The sequence below is a fragment of the Aspergillus affinis genome (genome assembly GCF_023601865.1).
Source record: "Aspergillus affinis strain CMG 70 chromosome Unknown NODE_179_length_51816_cov_85_473047, whole genome shotgun sequence".
NCBI lineage: Eukaryota > Fungi > Ascomycota > Eurotiomycetes > Eurotiales > Aspergillaceae > Aspergillus > Aspergillus affinis.
This window is the reverse complement of record NW_026515960.1, coordinates 28,060-51,816: the sequence shown is the minus strand read 5'-3', so window position 1 is coordinate 51,816 and position 23,757 is coordinate 28,060. Positions and strand designations below refer to the sequence as shown.

General features: G+C 51.0%; 8 protein-coding genes across 8 annotated transcripts; 5 read left to right on the top strand and 3 right to left on the bottom strand.

Annotated features, from left to right (window-relative positions):
- Positions 1-2,234: 2,234 nt before the first annotated feature.
- Positions 2,235-3,059, bottom strand: KD926_003284 (uncharacterized protein; the record flags this gene model as incomplete). The annotated part of the gene is made up of 1 exon (XM_053094754.1): positions 2,235-3,059. The coding sequence occupies one exon, from the start codon at positions 3,057-3,059 to the stop codon at positions 2,235-2,237; it is 825 nt and encodes a 274-aa protein (XP_052950525.1).
- A 919-nt stretch (positions 3,060-3,978) lies between these two features.
- On the top strand, positions 3,979-4,547 carry KD926_003283 (uncharacterized protein; the record flags this gene model as incomplete). The annotated part of the gene is made up of 3 exons (XM_053094753.1): positions 3,979-4,101; positions 4,161-4,417; positions 4,472-4,547. 3 exons carry the CDS (start codon positions 3,979-3,981, stop codon positions 4,545-4,547), a joined length of 456 nt encoding a protein of 151 aa, XP_052950524.1.
- A 602-nt stretch (positions 4,548-5,149) lies between these two features.
- Positions 5,150-5,896, top strand: KD926_003282 (Yae1 family protein; the record flags this gene model as incomplete). The annotated part of the gene is made up of 1 exon (XM_053094752.1): positions 5,150-5,896. One exon carries the CDS (start codon positions 5,150-5,152, stop codon positions 5,894-5,896), a length of 747 nt encoding a protein of 248 aa, XP_052950523.1.
- Positions 5,897-7,710: 1,814 nt separating this feature from the next.
- Positions 7,711-9,441, bottom strand: KD926_003281 (uncharacterized protein; the record flags this gene model as incomplete). The annotated part of the gene is made up of 1 exon (XM_053094751.1): positions 7,711-9,441. One exon carries the CDS (start codon positions 9,439-9,441, stop codon positions 7,711-7,713), a length of 1,731 nt encoding a protein of 576 aa, XP_052950522.1.
- Positions 9,442-12,642: 3,201 nt separating this feature from the next.
- Positions 12,643-16,057, top strand: KD926_003280 (uncharacterized protein; the record flags this gene model as incomplete). The annotated part of the gene is made up of 2 exons (XM_053094750.1): positions 12,643-12,731; positions 13,654-16,057. The coding sequence occupies 2 exons, from the start codon at positions 12,643-12,645 to the stop codon at positions 16,055-16,057; spliced, it is 2,493 nt and encodes an 830-aa protein (XP_052950521.1).
- A 593-nt stretch (positions 16,058-16,650) lies between these two features.
- On the top strand, positions 16,651-17,754 carry KD926_003279 (SCO family protein; the record flags this gene model as incomplete). The annotated part of the gene is made up of 3 exons (XM_053094749.1): positions 16,651-17,112; positions 17,232-17,556; positions 17,633-17,754. 3 exons carry the CDS (start codon positions 16,651-16,653, stop codon positions 17,752-17,754), a joined length of 909 nt encoding a protein of 302 aa, XP_052950520.1.
- Positions 17,755-17,970: 216 nt separating this feature from the next.
- Positions 17,971-18,501, bottom strand: KD926_003278 (molybdopterin synthase catalytic subunit; the record flags this gene model as incomplete). The annotated part of the gene is made up of 1 exon (XM_053094748.1): positions 17,971-18,501. The coding sequence occupies one exon, from the start codon at positions 18,499-18,501 to the stop codon at positions 17,971-17,973; it is 531 nt and encodes a 176-aa protein (XP_052950519.1).
- Positions 18,502-19,593: 1,092 nt separating this feature from the next.
- KD926_003277 (alpha-amylase) lies at positions 19,594-23,549 on the top strand (the record flags this gene model as incomplete). Its single annotated transcript, XM_053094747.1, has 8 exons — positions 19,594-20,065; positions 20,134-20,893; positions 20,949-21,462; positions 21,876-22,090; positions 22,296-22,422; positions 22,482-22,625; positions 22,673-22,743; positions 22,793-23,549. 8 exons carry the CDS (start codon positions 19,594-19,596, stop codon positions 23,547-23,549), a joined length of 3,060 nt encoding a protein of 1,019 aa, XP_052950518.1.
- Positions 23,550-23,757: the final 208 nt, after the last annotated feature.

Here is a 23,757-nt window from a genome sequence, read left to right as displayed (position 1 = left end):
CCCCCCCCCCCCCCCCCCCCCCCCCCCCCCCCCCCCCCCCCCCCCCCCCCCCCCCCCCCCCCCCCCCCCCCCCCCTGTTTTCATATCAATATCCGTTGATCCTGCACTCGTTCTCTGTGTATCGTACTGTTGTTGAACTGAGAAGTTCTGCGGTTCATCGGGCCATTGGCACCGTAGCCGGGATTGGGGTTTGCGATCGGGCCTGTGTATTGTGGTAAGCTGCGCAGCGCCATGCCAATACAGGTCGTCAGGGTTGCTTCGCCAGACCAGTCCGTGAAAGCCCTTCCCCAGGACGCCCACCAACCGTGCGTCGTATAGAGAATCGTAGTGCTTCTTGATTTTAGCCATAAAATCCTTCAGCTATCCCAATTCCCTAGTCTCTGTCCATTCTCGAGCCTCTAGGCCCCCCTCCGCTAGCTTTGGATAAGCCTATCCATATTCACGATAGGCCCACAGTATCTGCATGTCCATTCGCCCACCGAAATCGATGCAAGATCCGATATCTTTCTCCCTGGAAGAATTTCGGTGAGGCTATGAGCAGGTTCATTCCTATCATGCGCGTCGGTGGGCGCTGTATTTAGAAGTGGCCCTTTGCGCAGCAATTGGGTGATTGCGCATGAGGTACGAGAGGCCCAGGGACCCTAACGGGGTCTGCGCGTTCTCGCTCAACGTCTTCAGGAACCTGGGCAGTTGAAAGTGGCATACATCCCTATTTCCTCGCCACACAATGCGTATGTGAATTGGCATGTCAGAACGAAAGACCCTCCAGGGCTTTGGACCAAGACAGGCTTGCCACGAGGCAGACGATTCCGACGTATGGATTTGTTTTTAGTGAAATCTTCTCGGCAATCTGGTGGCTCATCTTCGAGTGACGTATCCCTACTCGGTATGAGTTTGTTCCGGCACTGAAACGGTCGATGCATGATGACGATGGGATACCAGAGTTTCAGAGTCGCTTCGTTATCGTTCTCGGTAAATGTGACAATTCATCGCGTACTTTGCATAATACGGATATGAAATGAGCCTCCAGGCATTGTCAGGTCTGCAAAACACATACCACGCATAGTAGGAGGGATCCATGCGCACGACTTGCTGGACTATGGCGTAGTACATAGACCTTAGCCACCCGTAGTTTTCTCGGCCGCCGATACGACGCTGATGGTGGAGGTACATGTCCATTTCCTTCTGAAAGAGTTGGATAAGCGTCGTGCAGCCTTCTACCGGCTGCACGAATGGATCTCGCCACCAGGACATTTATCCCGGTATATTGACCAAACATAATTCTCGGTAAATGTGACAATTCTCGTACTCTAGGTCGAGGTCCTTACATGCTTCCGCATGGTTTTGAATTGATAAGCCTTGTTATCGAAGAGGAAGCGCATGGCGTTCAGCCGCCACGTTTTTTCGTTGGAAAAGTCTAGTATTTTTTCATGCTTTCGTCGCTCGCTATCGCCTGTACGCGACTTTGGCATTTCGGTATACATTCACCCAAAGTTTCAAGCGAAGGGCTTTGTATATGCCTTGAAAGGAAAGATGAGCGAGGATATACAGCAAATCCCAGAAGGTCTATCCAGAATGTTAGGCGATCATCGTGAAAGATATCATGAAGCTACTCACCTTGATTTAGGAGGATATATATAAGAGATTGAGGGGGTATATAGATGCTTTGAAATTTGCAGGTGATGGGAGATGGTTGAAAGAAGAAGGATTTCAGACGGGGGGGCGGGGGGGGGAGGGGGGCCATTAAATAGGGACCCAGAGGAGGGATCATTCACAAGAGGACTCAGCATGGAAGGGGATCATTGCCAACAAGATCCGCCAACCCACATTTTGTAGTGAAGATGCAAATATGTCACTTCTTTGATGCCTAAATCATTCACATTTGGCCTCTGTATATCTAAGCCATGGTTGGCATAGCCTATTTTCATCATGTAACTAGGAATGTCAAGGTCGGGGTGAATCATCACCATGAAAATCTCATTTATTCCATATATAAACTCATATATAACGAGGTGGAGTGAACAGCATCACGGCAGGCTTCACCTCGGATAAATTTGGGGAAGGGCCCAGACCAAGATTGTTCAAACCACCCTAGACGCACAGTGAAGCGGTAAAATGATGATATTCACACAAACAATTTGATGAGTGGAGATGAAAATCCACAAAATCCCGTTCAAAGGGAATTTAAACGGCCCATACCATATGTAACCTGACATGGAAAATTGTGGTGAATCTTATTTCGACAAGGTGCTCTCCTGCTCTAGTTCTCGGACTGCGACATCCAGCAGAAATCGAGCATAGCCACGATGCAATCTTCCTGACCATTTCGGGAGCTCTTTCTGATTTTCAAAACCGCCTTCCGACGGGAACGTCTCGTAGTCGTGCGCGGAAGCAAAGCGGACTTCAACGAAAGGGCCGAGGGCCTTCTCTTCCCCTTCCCCCTCAAACGGTTCCGAGACACTCATCTCATGCCGACCCCCCGACATCAAACGCCACGGATAGCCCCATAGAGAAATTTTTTCGAAGAATTTGCGCGCCTCGTCGGGAATTTTCCAGGAAACCAGCAAGCCGTACGGCTCGCGATTGGACGGCGGTCGCTCGACCACTAAAGCTCCATTCACGATCTCGCGCGGGGCTCCTGTTTGAGGGTCAGGGGAGAATTCGCCCGGCGTATCGCCCATGTCACCCGGGTCAAAGCGCCGTTTAGTGAAGAGACCGATGATTGCAGACTCAGCGTGAAAGACTCGAGTCCCGAGCAGCGATTGCGCCCATGCTGTAGAGAGCTCTACATTTGTTTTGGGGTTCTCGTTGAGACCAAGTCGCTTCGAGTGAGCCTGTAGGGAGCGAAGAGGCACCCGAGCTGAATAGATATCAACATAGGCACAATGTTGAGTTGATGGATTGGCGGGAATGCCCAAAGCAGCGCTTCCCGATGATGTGGGAGGTCTAGCCGGGTACTTGGTCTCCAGAACAGTGAGATAGCGGTGTGTCCCGTAGGCCACAACTATCGGGGGTAATGCCAGTGCAAGCAGCAAGCGGGATCTGGGTCGTGCAGCCATTGCCATTGGAGGTAAATGGTTAGATTGATGCAAGAATTCGGAAGGTAGCTCTTGTTGATATTTCTCAAAGATAGCCCGGGTTAGTCCGATGGGGGCTAATTGCAGAGGCAGGATCGCATGATTTACCAAATCCCTCCAGCGGACCCAGCACTCGGGATACCCCAATAGTTAGTTGGGTAGATCAATTGAGCTAGATCTCTGGAGATAGCCGCTGTAATTCTGATGATTCCGGTGTTTGACCTGCGAGAGATTTTGAGGGGTTGATGCCACAAAGGAAATTCCCCTGAGGTCTAACTCGAATAGGCAAGTACCTGGCACGGGATACCACGGGCAGCCTTTACTAGAAGTCATTCCGTCTACACTTCCACATTCTGTTATCCGTTCAAAATATCAAACACCGCTTTTAGTATTCCGTGGCCTAGTACAGATGACTCTTGCCTAGCGATATGTCATATGATCCAGCCCCATTATGCACCGCTAAATGCAGACAACCACATAAAATTGAGAACCGGGAATACAAACAGCCAAGGGCTCGCCAATTGAGAAAAGTCGAGAGAAGAGCTAGAGGACAAAGTAGGCGCAGCAGTGCTCTACTTCTTTTTTTATGTTTCTATATGCTAATATTGAAGCGTTATATGGGAACCGAAGCATAGTACATAGGCAGCCATAATTCAAGCCAATCGGCTACAGTCGACTAGATCCATACCCACTCCGTATACCCGATCGCAGTGGGGACAGAAGGCAGACTTCTATACCGCGAAGATCATCGCAAAGCTGCAGAACCAAAAATAAATACCAGATACAAGGATCAATTCTATAAGAAAGCTACCATGTCGGTCCCAGGTCTTTTTTTCTACGATTCTATACACAAAGACAACAAGGGTACATTAATTTATTCCTCCTATACAATATGATCAACATGAGTGTCTTGCCATCTTGCATACATGGCATCCAATCCGTGATTGCTTTGGTGATTCTAGGCTGTTCGGCAGCTAAATTATCGGAGGAGTCATCTAGCGGATTTTCCCTGGCTTTGTTCACAGTCAGTTTGCCCATTTCAAACCCCTACTCTGAAGGCCTATACTCACATAGAACAACCAGGCCATCGCGACCATTCTCGCAGCAATCTACATCATCACCACGTCTTTCATCGCAAAGACGCTGTTCAAGTTATGGGTCTCCGTTGCATCCAATGCCTTCACCCTGACTTTCTGGATCATTACCGTCGGAGTCTTGGGCGCTGCGCATCATTCACACAATTGCGGCGGACATCAACATAATCATTGCTATCGAAAGCGGTATTATCATGGGACGAATGGTATTTGGGCTGCAACTATGGCTTTGAGTATTATTGATGGGTAGGTCCCGGTTCTCTTGCTTTTTATGGGTTGAAACGCTCATATGAACTTTAGGATACTTTCTGCTATTGCACTTGGGATTTCCTGTTGCGGTCGGAAACCCCGAGAGAAGAATGAGGAGGTCGCATAATGATGTTGGACCAGTTGTACGCAGATATTACTGTATTATAGAGGGTGCAAGCGCTGTATCCCAATGCTTTATGTATGAATGAATCTGTTTAGTCAATTTTTCCATTCATATTTTAACTCTGGGGTATACACGGTAACATGGCCCATTTGGGGCGGCTACCGTATTCAATTATATATCGATCGCTTGGTAGAATTGTAACATTGACCTAGAACTGGCGTCTCTTTGAACAAACTCTTTTTCAGTGGATATACTAAATCCCTAGAATGGGTCGAATAATAATTATTATTGAATCAATCCCAAATCTAGAATAGAATGTCCACTATGCCATAGAGTTAACGGTGTATTCCGTTTAATCGCGGGGCGGGCCAGATCCGCCCAAAATAATTTCGATTCCGCCCTCCAATTTTTTTCCCTTTACAAATCAACCACCCCTCATTTCGACCAACCTAGGCTACGAAACCCAACAATCGCACTCTCAATCCACCTCCGATCAAGAAATCACTCACTCAATTACCTCCAACACTCAATCTTCCACACCCGACGAAGAATATAGAGAAAAAAAAAAAAACCAACTACCCCGCGCACCGCACTCCCCACCGACAATGACCTCACCAACGGGCCCAATGATCGACAACTCGCTCGACGACATCTTCGGCTCCTCACCACCGCACGAACCCTCTCGCGCACCGGAACCCGTCTCGAGCAACAAGTCTCAACCGTCCGTCGAGCCCTCCGAACTACCCTTCCTCCGTCGCCAACACGTCACGGCTGGTTATCGCGACGGCATCTCGACCTCCAAGGGCGAACATGTCCAGGAGGGCTTCGATGCCGGATTTCCCGTCGGTGCGCAGCTGGGTATGCGTGCGGGAACGGTCCTGGGGATTCTAGAGGGTGTGATGCGAGGATACGAGAGCCGGGCTGCTTCGGCGGTGATCAGGAAGATGCCCGGGAGGACCGGGGCTGGAGGTGCTGCGACAGCAGGGACCAGGAAGAAGAGCGAGGAGGGCCAGGGCCAGGGCCAGGGACAGGGTGGCAAAGAGCTCGACGAGGAGGCGAGACGCGCGAGACGCGAAGAGGTTCTGAAATTGTATCAGAGCGCCGTGAAGGCGTTGAATGTGCAAGGCGTGTTCGGGACCCTGGAGGAAGGTGGCGAGGATGGAGAGGGGAAACCGAGTCCGGAGACGCAGCTGGCGGGGAAGGGTGATGGGGTTGTTTCGAAGTGGGAGAATAGAGTTCACGTCGCGCATTGGGAGGAGAATATGGATGTTTTGCAGATGAAGGAGGCCGATGGTGAGGCCCAGGCCCAAGGTCAGGACGAGGGGGCGGAGGTGGCGGGTGGTCTGAGTTGATTGGGATTGGGGTTGTTCTTCCCGTTCTCTCTTCTCTACTCTGCGCCGCTGTACTGTGCTCTCTACCTTCGGATCTTCTGTCGGGGCCCAGTTTCCCCCCTGTCGGCCGCCCTGGTCTCACCGCAAGCGACCTATGCGGTCATGGAAATCAAGCTTCGTTTCTGGCCTCGGGGATTACGATCCAGGGATCTGATGATGCTACCAACACCCGGAGGCGCTTTCCACTTTCCCACCACCACCCCCCTGCAGAAGTTCGCCTGCAGGTTGACTAGCTGGGGTTGGTCGGGTAGTCTCACCCGGGGATTAAGACCGGCATATACATGCAGGTCTCGTTTTTTTGCGCCGGGAAACCCGCGGTTCGCTATATCCGTGCCTTGCAGACCTGGCTCGATTGACCGGTGGCTAAAAGGAACCTGCAAGGAACCGGTGGATCGGCGCGGAAATTTTTGACGCTGGTGAAGCCAAGGATTTGGGTCTGCAGATTTGAGGATTAATACTGGCCTTAGTTACTGTTGCTGTAACTAACTATTGTTTAGGTTACAAACTCTAGAATAAAGACCAACAAGATAGCTAAGGATATTAACATAGAAATTATACATTCACAGTGCATGGCTGCAACCCATTGTTTTGACGCAAGCAACAAAGATACCAGACAACAAAACCTTGACATCATACTTCGCAGCTAGATCGAGCAAAGGGAGCTAAGCCATAAACCTAGCTGAGACAACGGTTTATTATGATAATTAAATCGCCACAAATTAGCAAAAAGTGAAACCGGTGATACCCTGGAATACCTAGCTTCGTTGTACGGGACAACGGTTCCCTCTAGGTAGGGAGTCAAAAGAAACGAACTAGGGATTTGAGAAAAAGGTTCGCGTCTAGATTCCGGCCCTGAAGGGACAGAGGAGGAAGTGGCAACTGCATTCCGGCTCCTTCGGAGAATACCTGAATCAAGGGGTATTCGAGTAAAGTAACACACAAGCACCTGGGAATATATTCATTTGGTGCCAAAGGCCCGATGATTAGATTTACAGAGTAACATTCAAAGATTTACTGTAATGTGACATTTGTGGTATTGACTCATGTCTTGAGAGATTTTTGGGATCTCAGTAAATTGTACTGGTCCCGTGACTTGCGTAGAATCTGTAATAGAGACAAACATCATAAGGAGAGTGAGGATTAGCGAGGATGAATGATAGACAGCCGTTGACACGAGCATAGTTAGATGAAATAGAAAAAGCAGGGAATCGAGACACAGGTCATCAAAGAGAGAGGGCGGGTCGGGTACAAACAAGCCCGAATAGACTCAAAGCGCGGAAACTCCATTTTAGAAAAGCCAAATCAGATAAAATCAGTCATAGTTCAAAGAGGGAACAGAGCGGAAAGCTCAAAATAGGAAGCGGGTATAACGAACTGCAGAAAGTGCCTTGTCATAGGACATCAATCAGTTCATTTCATAGCAGCATTAGTTGCATATCATCATTGACGCAGTGTAAGAGTTGGCATGATTTCCCAGCAGGATGGCGGGCTCATAAAATCATGGAGAAAGCGGATCCATGAGGAAGGACAAGAGAAGGAAATTCAAGTCATGGCGTTATGGATTTTCATCACCCAATTGTGGGATCGTTGATCACAGTAAGGCATTATTGCAGTAAGACAAAGGAAATCATTAATATCGTGTTGGACAAGTGACCGTAGCTTTTTGTTATCAGACGGTGCGCCGAGCTTAAGAACCAAAGAAAGTAAACCGTAGAACTCCAATCATGGGCGGTTAAAGGACGAATTTCAAATGAGAGTTGGAAAACCCGTGGTCGCTATAGCGATTTACCAGGTCGGGGAGGTGAGATATCTCCGTGGCAGCCAAGCACTCGCAGTGACTCCCAGACTCGTTTATAGAGTGGGGGACGGGCCAAAGTCAAGCTGTGCATGGCTTTGTCGGGTCGGTCTTCGCGGCAGTAGGTGCACACCTTTTCCCGTTCAGCACACAGAGCGTCCTCAGGGGAATCAGACCTATGTCGTCGTCTGGATTTGGCCTGGATCGCTGCAGCAGTTGATCTATCAATGTCATAGTTCCGAGGCTGGTTGTTGGTGGTACCGCGACTGTTAGCGCGGGATCGAGGAGTTCGCGGTCGTACAAGGGATGTGGTAGAAGGGGCAACGAGACGCAGCGTTTGCTGGGCGGTTGGGCGAAAAATGTCTTTTGTCGAGCAGGCTTGCACCATGGTCCTCATGGATGAAGGGGTGTTGTATGTCGGAGGGGGCTCTGGCATCGAGGGGAATTTCTCCAAAGGCTGCGGGTGATTCGATGGGGGAGCATTCTGAAGCTTGGGCGCCGACTTGGCAACTCGAAGATGAACACGACTGCGCACTTTTTTCAGAGTGTCGATCGGGTTTTTTGACTTTGTGTCTGCGTCTTCGTTATCCGAGTCGGACTCCCACACTGACTGTTCGGGGTACATTTCGGAGACGGAAGTGGAAGGTCTATCTCTACCGGAGAGAGACACACTCGTTATGGGTCGGTCGGCCTTGTCAAACGATGTTGTTGTGGAGCCTGGGCTGGGAACAGGGCTGGGGCAGTCATTGGCTGAGATGAATAGTGCTTGGTCGAAGTGAGACGTATGTGGCTCAAGGGTAACCGGATTGATCAGACAAGGAGGGGAGATCATAGAGGTCTCAATTGGGGGCCTGCTTCCAGGGTTGGTGCCCCTTCTGTTTGTTGGTACATTCGAATTGCGTGCGCTGTTGGGAAGGGAGGGTAATGGTTTCCCACGGTATGAAGGAGAGTCGAGACTGTCTCCCCGAGGCATGACAAGAGTGACCGATGAGTCGTTTGATATCGCTACTCGTTGCTGAGGGTCTCGGGATGGAGTTGACGGCTGGGAGAGTAAAGCAGTCTGGGAACCGTTCAATGGTGTGGATGACAAGTAAACCCGATTAGTGGGGTTGACTTGCGTCCCAAGACTGGTCTGGGACAGATGCTCCGTTAATTTGTCAACAGTGTCTGGATGAAGGTGACCAGAGTAGTTGGAAGAAAAAGAGCTGCTGGGAGTCAAGTCGGGTGTAGCGTCCGTTTGAACAGAGCTGAATGAGCTGTGGTTGTGGTGAAAGGCTTTCGGGACACGAGATTGTGCTGTAGCCTGCTGAAGGCCGAGTTGGTGCTCCAGCTCGACAACTGACAGCGTGGATCGATTGATATTAGTCCGAGATCTAGCAGTGTCTCCGCGAAGGGTCGTAGAAATGGGAAGCTCTTTGCCGGAATTCACGGTGGGTAACATGAAATACTGATTTGCCTCTTCACTAAATCTAACATCGCGTATTCCACGCCGTAGAGAGCCCCAAGAGGCGTCGTCAGCGAGTGAGTGCTCAAGATAGAACGGGTCTGGATTCGACTCGTCGACTATTTCCGGGCCCTTAGTTGGATAGTACGAGGATGCTCTCTTCGGAGGATGCGACGGCGTCGGCTCACAAACAGCTGTTTGTGACCTGTTTCGTCCTTTATGGAAAGCGTTGAATTCGCGGGGGGAATATTGGTATCCGGTGGCCATGGACTGAAATTATTGCTGCTTACAATGCTCTGGGCACTTGTTGTATTTTTGTTATTAGGGACGCAAAACGTTCACCAAAAGAGTGAGGTATATGGGAATCATGGAGTATTGGCAGATGGAGATAAGGAGAGACAGGATGGAGTGCTTTGGGAGGAATGACCAGGGTGAAGGGGATATGTTTATACATGCTCTGCCATAAAAACAATGATACCTCTCTAGCTAGGAACTGGGGCTGACCCAGTGGATCGGTGGCTAGGCCGCGGAGGACAGCCGACGCATGCCAATGTACAATGGTGTAAACAAAGCTCAGGCGTCCGAGAGCACAGACACCAATGACCTATCAGACCTTACATCCTCCCCTTCCGTAGGGATGGCTATGTAAGGTGCACAGGGCATGGAGACTGGAGCAAGGAGCTCCGGAACCCGATCCGCCCAGCTAAGCACAACGCGGGGTGCTCAGATCTACCAGTACATAATAAAAGACTAGCACTGGTCGCGCACGCGACAACAGCCCTTCGGCGCGTCTATCTAGTTGTAGCAGAGAATAAACACGGAAGTTGTCGATCGCCGATGTCAACCGTCCCCGTTCTGATGCAAGAGCTGAGAGCTCCTCTGTAGGAGGGCTGGGCCAGAAACTTTGTCTGCCAGTAGGGGCATTCACTGGGAGATGCGCTCCTCTGATTAAACTTTTCATGAAACTGGTGAATGTCCCATAAACATATTGTTCATGCGTCACCGAACGGACTCGATCTTGAAGGCACTTACTCCAAAATTAGACTTGGTCTGAAGGTGTGGCAAAATGCATACAATAATAGATCATCTGTCTTTCAAAACATTCACAAACGTTCTGAAAAGTCTTGGTATTTAAGTCGTGGTGATCAATTACTCATTCTGAGATATCGAGCCTCAGCGACTGCCAAGGTAGGACGCGGTAAAGTCTACGCGAATACCTCCTAGGATCCTTCACCAATGTTGGGAACTGGAAAGTTTTCGCTGGGTTGCGATGGCGGCCGATCATGTCGATCATCGTCCCTTCGAGACTGGTCCTATATCTCCATTAAAACTTCCCCTGAAGCCACCAAAGGTATACGGAGGAGGGGGCGACCAGCGCCTCCAAAAAGCCACAGCGTCACTGCGAGTGTAACCCTACCATGAAATAGAGCCTTTCTTCTCCCTGTCTATCGTTATAGCTCTCCTGCTAGTCATGTAAAGCGGCCCTGCATCGCCCTGCAGGAGTAACACATGTATTCCGGTTAGACCCGCATTCCAGAATCGCGACCTGGTTGCCAGGACTCTATGGTTGCAATTTAGAGCAGAATGGAATTCCAAACCCTCACCCCGCTTTTCAATAAAATCTCTGGTTGTGCTTGCAAAGCGTCTGACCGCTTTTCAACGGTTCTTTTCGAAGAGTCGGATTAGTTTTCAAAGGTCCACCTTCCAGTCTTGTAAACCAAGTTCACATGAGGACTTGTGCCTATTTGTTCGTCTAATAAAGTGAACTCGGTTTGCTTTCGTATTCAACGCCGCTGTTCTACCGTAGAGTTGCATTGTTGCAGGAGAAGTTTCTTTAGAAAGGGTCAAGAGAAGGGCCCCGGCGAAATCTTGTTTGATGATATTCCTATCCCATGCCGGATATTCAAGTCTAATCAATTGCGCCTTCACATCCACCTGTGGGGATGCGGATTAAACGCATTCATTTTCCCAAGCAGACCTCGTATTCTCCGAGGTCGGGACATTTTGTTTACCTCGATTGGGCTAGACGCCCCTGTCCTAGGTGATACGTCGAATTGTCTACCGTCCCTACTGTAGCATCGGTATACGGAGGACTGTTGGCAGTGGACTTCAGTAATAATGCAGTGCGTTGATTCTAATCGGTCAGCGACCGAAACGTGGTGTGGGACGTAGATAGTGATTTTTCAGACCTCCGAGGAAGCAAAGACCTCGCATGGCCCACATTCCAATCCTGCAACGCTGCAGAGTTTGATAAGTTATCCGATGGGTTTGGTGGTTATCGAATCTGGACTGTGAATCTGTACCACGACGCACTACATATAAGCTAGTTTAATGTGGCCGTTGATGTGTGCATGCCGATCAGATATGTGTGCAGAATCATGCCATCTGTTCTCAGAGCCGATTCCTGGTAATATTCTACTTGAGAAGCACATGATGCATCGAGTCGGCGACCAAACCCACTCCCAACGGGAAGCCCATCCAGCTTCCGTCGGGACGCACGGGTAGGTTCTGCAAGGTGGTACTAGACGAGAAGCCCGTCACATTCTTCAGACTGCAAGATCGCTTCCCAGGTAAATTTTTTTTTATATATCTAGCCGTAAATGATATCTTTGGCGCAGGGAGCGTTTAAACATCAATCTAGAACTTATATGAGGCCACTAATTCACGGTACTCGTGAGGTGTCCTCAGTTGCTGCGCAGGTATGCACAATGCCCATAATCCAATTTGCAGAAGAATAGATCGGATCCATTGATGGTATGACAGTAGCAGGCAAACGACTGGTCAGAAAGGGCCGACCAGGTACCTGGACATATGGCTTGAGACACGCTGCAAGGAATTTCGATGTGTTTGAAACCGGAACGGTTGGATGCGTTTCCCAGAACTCAGTTTATACCCGAGGCGATGGTGGCCCTTGCTGTTACTGGTTCTCAGCGTTTTCTTGTTATGCGCCTTCGTTCTCGACCTTATTTCGTTTAATTGCACGACGGAGGTTGCTCGAGGTGTACCTACAAACCAAACCAGACTGTCGAGTTCGGCGAGCGGGCTGTTTTCCCTCGTTTCCGTTGAGTTGAAGTTTACGAAATTGAATATGCACTGTGATGAGCAAGGAAGAAATGAGTCGAGTTCTGCACATCGACATTTAAGCGGTTGTGCGACCTTGGAAAGGACGCGACCTACTCCATAGAGGGTCCAATGATACACTAAGGATAAATTAGAGCCCATCCGTGGATGGGCCGCCAAGTCAGTGCGCGATTGGGGCGAGCCAGATCGAGGGCCTGTGGGGTACACCTAATGGTTCGTTCCATAAACCGATGAAACAAATTAATGTTATTCAGGCACAAGGTAAACCGGATAGACTGGAGTTTTTCTAGCGGGCCTCGAAGAATATAGACATTGAGGCCAAATTTTTATCGCAGGCCAATTCCGTGTCAAATCAGACCATCTATTATTAACGGGAGACTAGTCCATATGTATGAATTGGCTGCGGCCCAAATTGTGTACCATCCAGGGGGCTGCCAGCGCATCAATGGGCAGGATTCGTCGGCGATTGGTAGTTAGTAGGTGCGGGCAGATCCAGAACCACAACTTGTATTCACGATGCTTCGTGTCCTTGCCCGATCGTTTAAATGATGCATGGATGGATTGTTGGGTTGACGATCGAGGGTCCAAGATAAGGCCATAGTACGGAGTATGGCATGAATCATGTCCGGTAGTAGTCCGTATGTACCTAATGGTTCAGTTATTTCGGTAACGATCAGAGTATACCCACAGTATACCCACGATGAAAAATCGATAAAAGGAAAAATCCATTGAAAATCGAAAATCAAGGATAAAAAGCAAAGCATGTCGGCGGCCGAGCAGCAAGACAGCAGCAGCCGAAGGACAGAAGAAACAGAAAGAAGAAGGGATTATCGAAAAGTGATCGATTGGCCGAGCCCCCGTGATCTCGCGCCGCCTTCCCTCTGCCCCGTCGCTTCTTCTCCTTCGCCTTTTCTGCCCAGTTGTCCGGTCGCTAAACTACAGACGGATTACAGCTGGCAAGATATTTCCGGCCATTGAGCTCTGCAGCTCCGGTCAATGACTGCTACGAGCTAAGGAATCAAATGCTCGTGGCGGTCTGAAAAGGACTGGGAGCTTTCAGGTACGTTAGTTACGTTCGTTGTCCCAGTCTGTGTGCCCCAGCTTGGTCTCTCCCAGCCATCGCATTTCCTCTCTCACCCCCATTTGACCAGCCACTGCGTCCGCAATTCTCTCCCTCATTTTTCCTTCGCTGTCTCCTCTCTGAAAATGTTCTTTCTTCTTTTCGTCCGTTGTCTCTTCTAACCTCGACTAATACCCACATTCCATTCGGTTACTGACCGACCGTTATTCAGAGACCGGCTTGCCTTGTCTCTTGATCCAGACTCTCGTGCCAGCTGGAATTTCGTTCGGCCACCTCATTCCAACCCCCTCTGACGTCGAACTGCCCTATTGACAAAGCACGTTCACGTCTGGTGTCACGTTGTCTTCGCAATTCACACCGTCTTCCCAATTCCCACATCCAGCGGTGTCTCCCCGTACCCACGGCGCATCTGACGAGACCAACGAAGTTTACGACCCTCCAGCGCTTACGACCACTCCGCGGCAACGCCAGCAGCAGGCTGCTTACGACCCTGTCCCCGTTACTTCCCGCCATACTCCTCCGCGCCCTTCCAGTGCTCACGGAAGCATTCGTTCATTGAGGCGAACGCCTCGTCTATCTCAAACCCGACCTGCCTCGGTAGATGGTTCAGGATTCCCGGCTCGGATAGAAGAATCAATCCCTGTCTTGGTACAACCTGCTTCACCGCATACCGCTGGAATCTCTGGGCTACGTCCAGCACTTTCGGAAGCGCAAACCGAAGACGACGACGAGGACGACTATTCAATACTCGGAACTAATCCCCACCTACCCGGTCGCTCGTACTGGCCCCGTAGATCCACCCGTGTTGAGCCAACTACAGCGTCCGCAATTCTTTGGGCGCTAGAAGAGGCCATTCGAAAACCGGTTCCTTTTACGTCAGATTGGGAGGAAGTGAATGCTTCCATGTCTGAATTGGCAGGTATCCCTGGATCAACAGGGTTCGGAGGAAATGGGCGGACCCAGAATGGAGCTTCGCGGGCTGCACAGGGCCCTGTGCCTGTAAACCCTCATCCAGCGAGTGGTGTCAGGACCCCGACCGACATTATGCGACAGCGTCGCGATCGGGAAGCTCGCAAACGGGCTGAACAGGAGGCTAGGGACAGGGAGCAGGAAGAAGCTGAGCACCAACAGGAAGCACGGGACAAGGCGCAAGCCCCGCCTTATCCTGCTGGCGTTGCCGGAGACAGGACTTCGCAGCGGAGAGCTGCGGCTCCTAGAGCTGCTGCAGGACCGGAAGTCAAACCAGACCCACGTAGTGCAATCCCCGCCGGCCAACAACCCCCCGGGCTGTCGTCTACCATTCGACGCCCTACAACACAATCTCAGGCACCAGGACCGCAGTCCCAGCAGGAACCAGTCCCACAGCAACAAATGCCTCTCCAATCTGCCCCAGGTTTGTCAAAACCACAAACACAGGCACCTCCATCTGGCCAGCCTGGTGCTTCCCAACCACAGCAACAGCCACGTCGCGTCGCTTTCCCCCACGCATTCGAACGCTGGGAAACCCTGTCTTCTCACTGGGAAGGACTTACTGGGTATTGGATTCGAAAGCTCGAACAGAACAACGAAGCATTGGAACGTGACCCTATCAGTCAGCAGATGGCCCGTCAAGTCACTGACCTTTCTGCTGCTGGTGCGAACCTATTCCACGCGGTCGTTGAGTTGCAGCGTTTGCGAGCGTCGTCCGAGCGAAAGTTCCAGCGGTGGTTCTTCGATACGCGCTCGGAGCAAGAGCGATCGAAGGAACTTCAGGCTGACCTGGAGCGGCAGCTACAGACGGAGCAGCAAGCTCGCGCTGAGGCATTGACGTCGTCGCAAAAGGCCGAAACTGATAAACTCCGGGCCGAGAACTTGCTCAAGGAAATGCGCCGGGAGCTTCAGATTTCCAAGGAGGAGGCGCGTCGGGCGTGGGAAGAGCTTGGTCGCCGCGAACAAGAGGAAAGGGACCGAACGAACTCCCTTCGAAGTGGGGAGCCCACACTAGTTGGGGGAGTCCAGGTAGTGCCCATGATTCAGGGTCTTCCAAACCGCCAGAATTCCTCCAATCGTTCCCAAACCCGACCCACCTCCTATCATGGCGGTGAGGGTAATGGGAAAATCGGGGTCACTACCCCGGAAGGTCATTATTACGACGAAACCCCTATATCGCCCGCAGACAATGATCCCTTCCAAGAAGCGCGCGGAGTTTGTCAGGAACTGGAGGCGCCGCACCCAGGCCCTTCCCACCCCCCGGTGACTACTACTGCAGAAGCACCGGGACACTACAGCGGCAGTTACTATGACCAAGGAAGCGCGTACCAAAACCGCCCGTCTCCCGAGAATGATGATCGCTCCTACGTTGGTAGCAGTGAGCCGGGCGAAGAGGAGTTTGGTGGCTATCGACGCAACCCTCAAGGACGTCCAATCGTTTACCCCCGGCCCATGTCGGAGGAGAGCGACGAAGGATCAATGGACAGCGGCGATCGTGGGTACATGACGAGTACCATGCCTCCAACTTCAGGGTCGTTGTATGCCCCTAGCTATGGCCAGAGCGGCTCCGTGGATTACAGCGGCTCGGGGTGGGGTGGTGACTCTGGGTGGGAATCGGTCACTCCTCGCCATCGTCATCCGACGCGCCTCAGTGATGTCCTCGAGGAGGAAGAACCTCGGACAACCCCAAGCCGCGCCAGTCGTGCCAGTCGTGCCAGTCGTGCCAGCCAAGCCAGCCGAAGTGTACATTGATCAGTTGAATATGGCACCTCGTATGTCGTAATGTTGCGGGAAAAGTGCAATTTGTCTCTACTCTATCTCCTTTTGTTTGTCTTCTTCCATTTCATTATTCCCCATTACGCTCCAGTCGAGATGACAACTGCATTGCCTGGTATTTATTCTTGTTTCTTGCTTTATTATGTCTTGTTATTTCATCTTTATTTCTCTTCTCTGTCTCATTATTTACCTCGTGTTGCATTTTCACCTTTGAGACAGTGCTTATGACTAGGGGATTTCTTGCGTTGATATGTCTATTTTTGACTTTCGCCAATAAACCTGCACACGAGAAGTATGGTAATTATTGTAATTCTAGAATCTATGAACTCGATTTCTGAGGGATTAAAAGTGATACTTTCTTCGTGGTAAAATAACTCCAGATATACCCTGTAGTAGCTCAACTCACGTGACGTAGGTGTGTAGCCCGGATAATCAGGCACCAAGCTAAACCCCGTCTGGACTTGGAGATCCGGACTCAAGCCACCAGGCTCCTCGGCGCAATCTCCAACACCGTCTTTTACCTACCCTCCAGCAAGTCGGCTCGCTCGGAAATCCCTCAATTTTCGAAAATGGCCTCAACAATGCGACCACTCACCCGGCTGATCGGCCGTGCCTCGCGCCCACTCGCCCACACCGTCGAAAATACGACACCGCGATCCATCTCATCTCAAGCCGGTCTTCTGCACTCGCTCCGAACCACCTCCACGCCAATTGCGATCCCCAGACTCAATGGCCCGTCCTCCCAGCGCTCCTTCACATCGTCGAGTCTGCGTGCTCGAGCTCGCACTATGGGCCAGCTGCGCGCCCGGAACTCCACGGGGCCGTTTTCATGGAAGGCCGCTCTGCTGTTCGTCATCACCGGCGGAGGTATGATCGTTTACTTCCGCGTCGAAAAGGAGCGTCTGGAGCGGAAGCGCATTGCGGAGATGAGCAAAGGCGTGGGAAGGCCGAAGGTCGGCGGACCTTTCGTGCTGAAGGACCTGGATGGCAAGGAATTCACGGCGGAGGATTTGAAGGGGAAATATAGCTTTGTTGGTTTCCCTTGACTTTTCTTTCTCTCCATACAACAGGGGATGATACGATTCGATGACTATCGAATTAGGCTATCATGAAAGCTCAAAAATACTAATCAATGAGCCAATCCCAATAGGTCTACTTCGGCTTCACCCATTGCCCCGACATCTGCCCCGACGAGCTAGACAAAATGGCCGAGATCATCGACGGCGTGAAGAAAGAGACCGACGGCGAGAATGTCTTCCTCCCTGTGTTCATCACCTGCGACCCGGTCCGTGATACGCCGGAGGTGCTGCGCTCGTATCTCCAGGAGTTCCACTCGGGGATTATCGGCTTGACGGGCACCTACGAGCAGGTGAAGAATGTGTGCAAGCAGTACCGGGTGTACTTCAGTACGCCGCAGAATGTGAAGCCTGGAGAGGATTATCTGGTGGACCACAGTATTTACTTTTATCTGATGGGTGAGTTTTCGTCTATCCTTGTTTTTTTAGGATACGAAGGATGGGTTGGTTGCTAACTATGCTGTGTGCGCTTTAGATCCCGAGGGTGACTTTGTCGAATGTATTGGACGCCAGGATACGCCTGAGTCAGCTACCAAGTTGATCATGGAGCATATCAATGACTGGAAGAGGGAGGGCAGGCCGCTGAAGAAAGATTAGGGTGTATAATCAAAAAGGCTTTGGCAGATATGTACAATAGAAAATACCCTCCTCGATGTATACCGCTGGGAATGTCATGTAGAATACGGAGCTCCAGGTCTCGCACCACTATTCGTGTCATCCACTTGTCGCATGTTCGGAGCCTTCGAGATCAATATATCACCAGACACGAGCAATATTTCAGCAAACACCCTCACCAATGTCCGCCGGCACTCCTCACACAGAGTCCTCCCCAACAACCTTCTTCCCCTCAGCATCCCTATCCCGATTCGCCCTCCACTCCTTCTCCCCATCCACAAACTCCTCCATTTTCCAAATCTCGGCCTTCTCCTTCACCAGCTCCAACACCTCCTCTCCGGCCCTCCATGCCGCCCCGCGATGGCCCGCACTAACCGCAATAACGATCGACGCTTCGGAGATCGGCACCGTGCCCAGACGATGCGCAATCACGATCCCCGTCAATGTATGTTTCTCGACCGCGTCGTGCGCGATCTTGTCGAGCGTCTTCAGCGCGAGCGGCGGGTACGCGGTATAGCTTAGTTGCGAGACGGGGCGGTCTTCGAAGGTGTCGCGCGTCGTGCCGAGGAAGAGCACGTTTGCGCCGGCAGAGGGGGACGAGATTCGGGCGAGGGCGGCGTTGGCGTCGAGGAAGTTGTAGGTTAGGGAGATGTGGATGTTTTGGGATGGGTCTTGCGTGGTGCGTGGGTAGGTTGTTGGGTCGAGGTGTGAGGGGATATCGGTGGTCATTGTTGCGAGGGTGTGTGGTTTAGGTCGGTTTGGAGGGGGGTGGAGACGAGGGATGGGAGGAAGAATGAAGGGGAAAAGGTTGAAGCTGGTAAAGGTAACAGTAAATGACGATGCTCGGTGAAGGTGAAGTGGGCTGTATAGGTGTGCTGGCCTGAGGCAAGCAATGTCTTATCGATGTGGGGGAAAGTCAAGAGTGGGGTTCGTCGCGATAGAAGAGTTAAGATTGACTGTCACCAAGCATCTAGACGGCTCTACATGAATTGTCAGACGGTCAGATCATTAAATTGGTCGAAGTGAAGCTATCTGTGCTGTTATACGAGGTCACCACTTGGTTTGGGATTAACGTACCTTTCATCCATGGACTTGCTACCAACACAACGCCTTCGAGCTCGAGTACCCAGCAGGAGAGACAATTCAATCCATTAAATCCAGAGAAAACTGATGAAAAAAGCAGGTTCTATCTGATTCTAGGGTTCTCTTTCTCAGTCAGGATCTGAATACTTGGAAGATGATCCTACAGACTTTGATCCTTACAAGGCCGATCCCCGTCTGGAGCTCGAATCCTGTTATGACGTCAACCCACTTCGTTCACCCTCAAGAGCATGGCACTCTACTTCCCATGTTGATTGTTACTTAAGAGACCTCTGAGCGCGAGAACTGACTTGTCAGAACCATAGCTGTCTGAGCACAGACACCACCTTCCAAACCGAGCTCGAATCCACGTCTCTGACCAGCCCCAGCGCATACACTGTGCACACCATGACCAGTCGAATGGCATCCGTGTCCCTCCATCATTTGGTCAACTCAACCTGTGGATCCGCTCGCTGATAAGTTTCACTGGCTCCGGATCATCCTCCTGACCCATTGATGGATGCCAATGGCGGTACTCCGTACTCCTTCCTTCAAGGTGGTCGCGAACAACGAGTCCACCGAGAATTTCTCCGCACCGAGTCCGACAATGCCCCGCGGTGGGTAGGATGCGATGCCCCTCTTGAAAACATCTCCGAGCTCAGTATATAAACGAACCTCTTCAAGCTACAACTCCGACCACCACCACAGATCACACCATAATAGACCACTCAGTTCGCAGCTATGGCCAAATCTGCCAACCAGATCCACCGTGCCTGGTGGAAGGAATCGTCCGTCTATCAAATCTGGCCCGCCTCGTTCAAGGACTCCAACGATGACGGTATCGGTGACATCCCCGGTATCATCTCGAAGCTGGACCATATTAAGAACCTTGGTATTGACATTGTCTGGCTGTGTCCGTCCTACAAGTCGCCCCAGGTGGACATGGGATATGATATCGCCGATTACTACAACATTGCGGATGAGTATGGCACGGTCGCAGATGTCGACAAGCTGATCAAGGGGTGCCATGACCGGGGCATGAAGCTGCTCATGGACCTGGTTGTGAACCACACGAGTGACCAAAACGAGTGGTTCAAGCAATCGCGCAGCTCCAAGGACAACGAATACCGCAACTGGTATGTCTGGAAACCGGCCAAGTACGACGAGCAGGGCAACCGCCAGCCACCAAACAACTGGGTGTCGCATTTCCAAGGTATGTTCTTAATGACACACTTGGGAGCATTGACTAGTATTGGAACTAACAGAAGTCGCTTTGATTAGGGAGTGCCTGGGAATGGGATGAGTTGACCGGCGAATACTACCTCCACCTCTACGCAACGGAACAGCCCGATCTCAACTGGGAGCACCCACCCGTCCGCAAAGCAGTGGAAGATATTATGCGATTCTGGCTGGACAAAGGTGCAGATGGATTCCGAATGGACGTGATCAACTTCATCAGCAAGTACCAAGATTTCCCGGATGCTCCGATCAAGGACCCTCGCACCCCCTGGCAATGGGGAGACAAGTGGTACGCCAACGGTCCTCGTCTGCACGAGTACCTCCAGTTTGTGGGAAGTATCCTCAAGGAATACGACACCTTCAGTGTGGGCGAAATGCCGTTCGTCACGGACACGAACGAGGTGCTCCGCGCCGTGCAGTATGACCGCAATGAGATCAACATGATCTTCAACTTTGAGCATGTGGATATCGACCACGGCAAATACGACAAATTCGAGCCCGGTAGCTGGAAGCTCACGGACTTGAAGGCGTTCTTCGAGAGGTGGCAGAAGTTCATGTATGAGAATGACGGCTGGAACGCCCTGTACTGGGAGAACCACGACCAGCCTCGGTCGATTGACCGATATTTGGGTGCCAGAGAGGAGTACCGCACCGCGGCGGGCAAGATACTGGCAACCGTATTGGCTTTGAAGTCGGGATCTCCTTTCGTCTATCAGGGACAGGAAATTGGAATGAGAAACGTGCCCATCGAGTGGGACATGGACGAGTACAAGGACATTGACTGTCTCAACCACTGGTATAGGTTCGTTGCCTCTCAGACATGTTTACCAACAAAAATATACTAACACCCTGACAAGACTTCTGAAGAACCCCAAGGCCGACGACACGACCAAACACATCGCTCGACAAGAGTACCAGAAGAAGTCGCGAGATAACGGTCGCACACCCGTCCAGTGGTCTCCGGAACCTAACGGTGGCTTCACCAGCCCGAACGTCAAGCCCTGGATGTCCGTCAACCCCGACTACCCGCTAGTAAACGCCGAGGACCAGGTCAAGGACCCGGCATCCATCTACCTCTACTGGGCCTCGGTGCTTAAACTGCGCAAGCAGTACCTGGACATCTTCGTGTACGGAAACTACGAACTGGTGGATCGCGATAGCCAGGAGATCTTCGCATACAGTCGTCAATATGAAGACCAGAAGGCGCTGGTGTTGGCGAACTGGACGGACAAGGAACTCGAGTGGGATGCTGCCGGCAATGGCATCACAGGCGTCAAGGACGTGCTGCTGAATAGCTACGAGAGTGCCGAGGGCGCTAAGAAGTGGGTTTCCACCGCCAAGTGGAGTCTCCGACCGTATGAGGCTATCGTTGTGCTTCTGTAGGCCTGGTCTTCATGACCATGACTGGGTTGCTTGCGGGCGCGACTTCTATATCAAATGCAGATAAAATTAGATAATAAATACTTTGATTCCACCGACTTTGAGCTCTTCAAATATGAGGACAGGAATGACTGTAGATATTTCATCAATTGATGCTGTCTGGAAAAGTGCCAGGTTTGCTAAACTGGACGGAGTTGGATAAGGAATCGAAAGCTGCTGCATCCATCCACACCAAATCCGGCGACCAGATCTAAAAATACTCCGGTCGGTATCAAAATGACAATCCTTCGTGCTATAACAGGCGGTAAGAGCTCAAATCCAATCAGCGTCAATAATTCTCGTGACCTGCGCTGAGAATAACAGATTTGAAACATGCTGCCATACATTACCGCTAACCCGTTTAGGAAACAGTGTCTACACCCCTTGAATGGAAGCGTCCGCATCTGCTCCTTGAATGCCACTGCATCTACACCAAGATCCAACTCGATGGCGCTCCACAGCAGTCCTCTTTGTCTAAATTGGAATATGGCATTCCGCCTACACAGGATGATTACGTTTTCGAACACCCGTCCATGCTCAATATGACTTTCCGTCGCAAGCCTAGCGGTGGCTTGCCACGGTTCCTATCCTGTCATATCATGTCGCTGCCAGAGGGGCGTGTCAAAAGCAATTCATATTTACCTTCAGACTTCAAACCGCAATTGCAAATCTCCCTCGTTTCAGAATATTCTCCCCTACCTTGGACCCATTGATTGAAGCATGACTGTCATCATGAGACGGTGGAATTCGATAACCACCAAGATCGTTGTCGCTGCCTTGTGCAGCTACGCTGTCTTCAGCGTGCTCCTCGGCAACAAGGAGGCCTACGATTCAACGCGAAACTTAGTCCGCGCCGGTCAGCGCCGACTGTACGGTTCAACCTTTGACCGCATCAATAATGAGACTCTTGGGGTATGGTTGACCATCATGAAGTATGATTCCCGGGTCTAACGTTTTTGTCCATTGTCTAGTTTGAAAAGATCTTTGCGATCGGCTTGAAGGAACGATCAGATAAGCGCGATTTCCTCACTCTGGCGGCTTCTGTCACCGATATCAAGGTCGAGTGGATAGATGGAGTCAAGCCGGAGACTATACCCGAGAAAGCGCTGCCGGAGGTTTGTGCTTGTGACTCTTCTTGAAGAATCCGGGCTAATGAGAACAGAGATACAATACGTCATGGCTGAAGCCTACTGTTGCTGGTTGTTGGCGCGCACATATGAATGCGATGCAAGAGTGCGTATGATGCTTTCTTCCTTGAGTGCCAACGCTAATAAGCAAATAGGATAGTCAACAATCGATACTCCACGGCTCTAATCTTGGAGGATGATGCCGACTGGGATGTTTCTATCCGACAACAGCTTCGAGAATTCGCTCAAGGGGTACGAACTATAACCGATAATCAGAAAGCACCCAGGGAAACGCCATATGGCACCAATTGGGATATCCTCTGGGTGGGAGGCTGCTCGGCTGGCCCCGGGTCTAAAGAATCCAACATCTACGCCGTCCCCAATGATCCCACTGTTGCGGCTGTTCGGCACCGTCGCAATATCTGGGGAGGGCCTTCTGAGACATGGAAGAAGAAGCATCCCGAATATCCGGAGGACTCGACGCGGTATATCTTTCGAGCACAAACGGGCTGCTGTACGTACGGGTATGCAGTGACTTACGAAGGTGCGAGGAGGATGATCGCCGCGTTGTCGCTGGATTATATGGACCTGGCGATCGACAACTCCATGAGTGATATGTGCGCTGGCAACCAGCGTGAACAGATACGCTGCTACGGGCCCTATCCGAACATCATCGGGACCTATAAACCCGCTGGCTTTGCATCGCGAGGGTCTGATATCGAGGTCTACAACGACGAGTACCACGAGGCCAGTTCTCACAATATGATCTATAGCACGAGAATGAATATCCATCGGCTACTTGCGGGGAATGACACGGTTTTGGGACAGTATGCCGACGAGAAGGATACGTGGCTCAAGGGTGAGGCCAAGATAAATGAGATTCAGTATCCAGCTGGTTGTCTCATTCCTTGAGCAAGCACTGTTGCATGTGACTGTTTATATTTTTTTTCAAGGCGAATTCTTTCTCTGTCATTATTATTCAATCAGATTATTAATAAGTTTACTCCCGGCTTCTTGAGACACCATGTCCCCAAGCCACCCTTTAAGCAGAAGCTAACTAGCAACACGAAATGAAGGACAGTATATTTCTCAACTCTATGACGAGCAGATGCCCATTTTT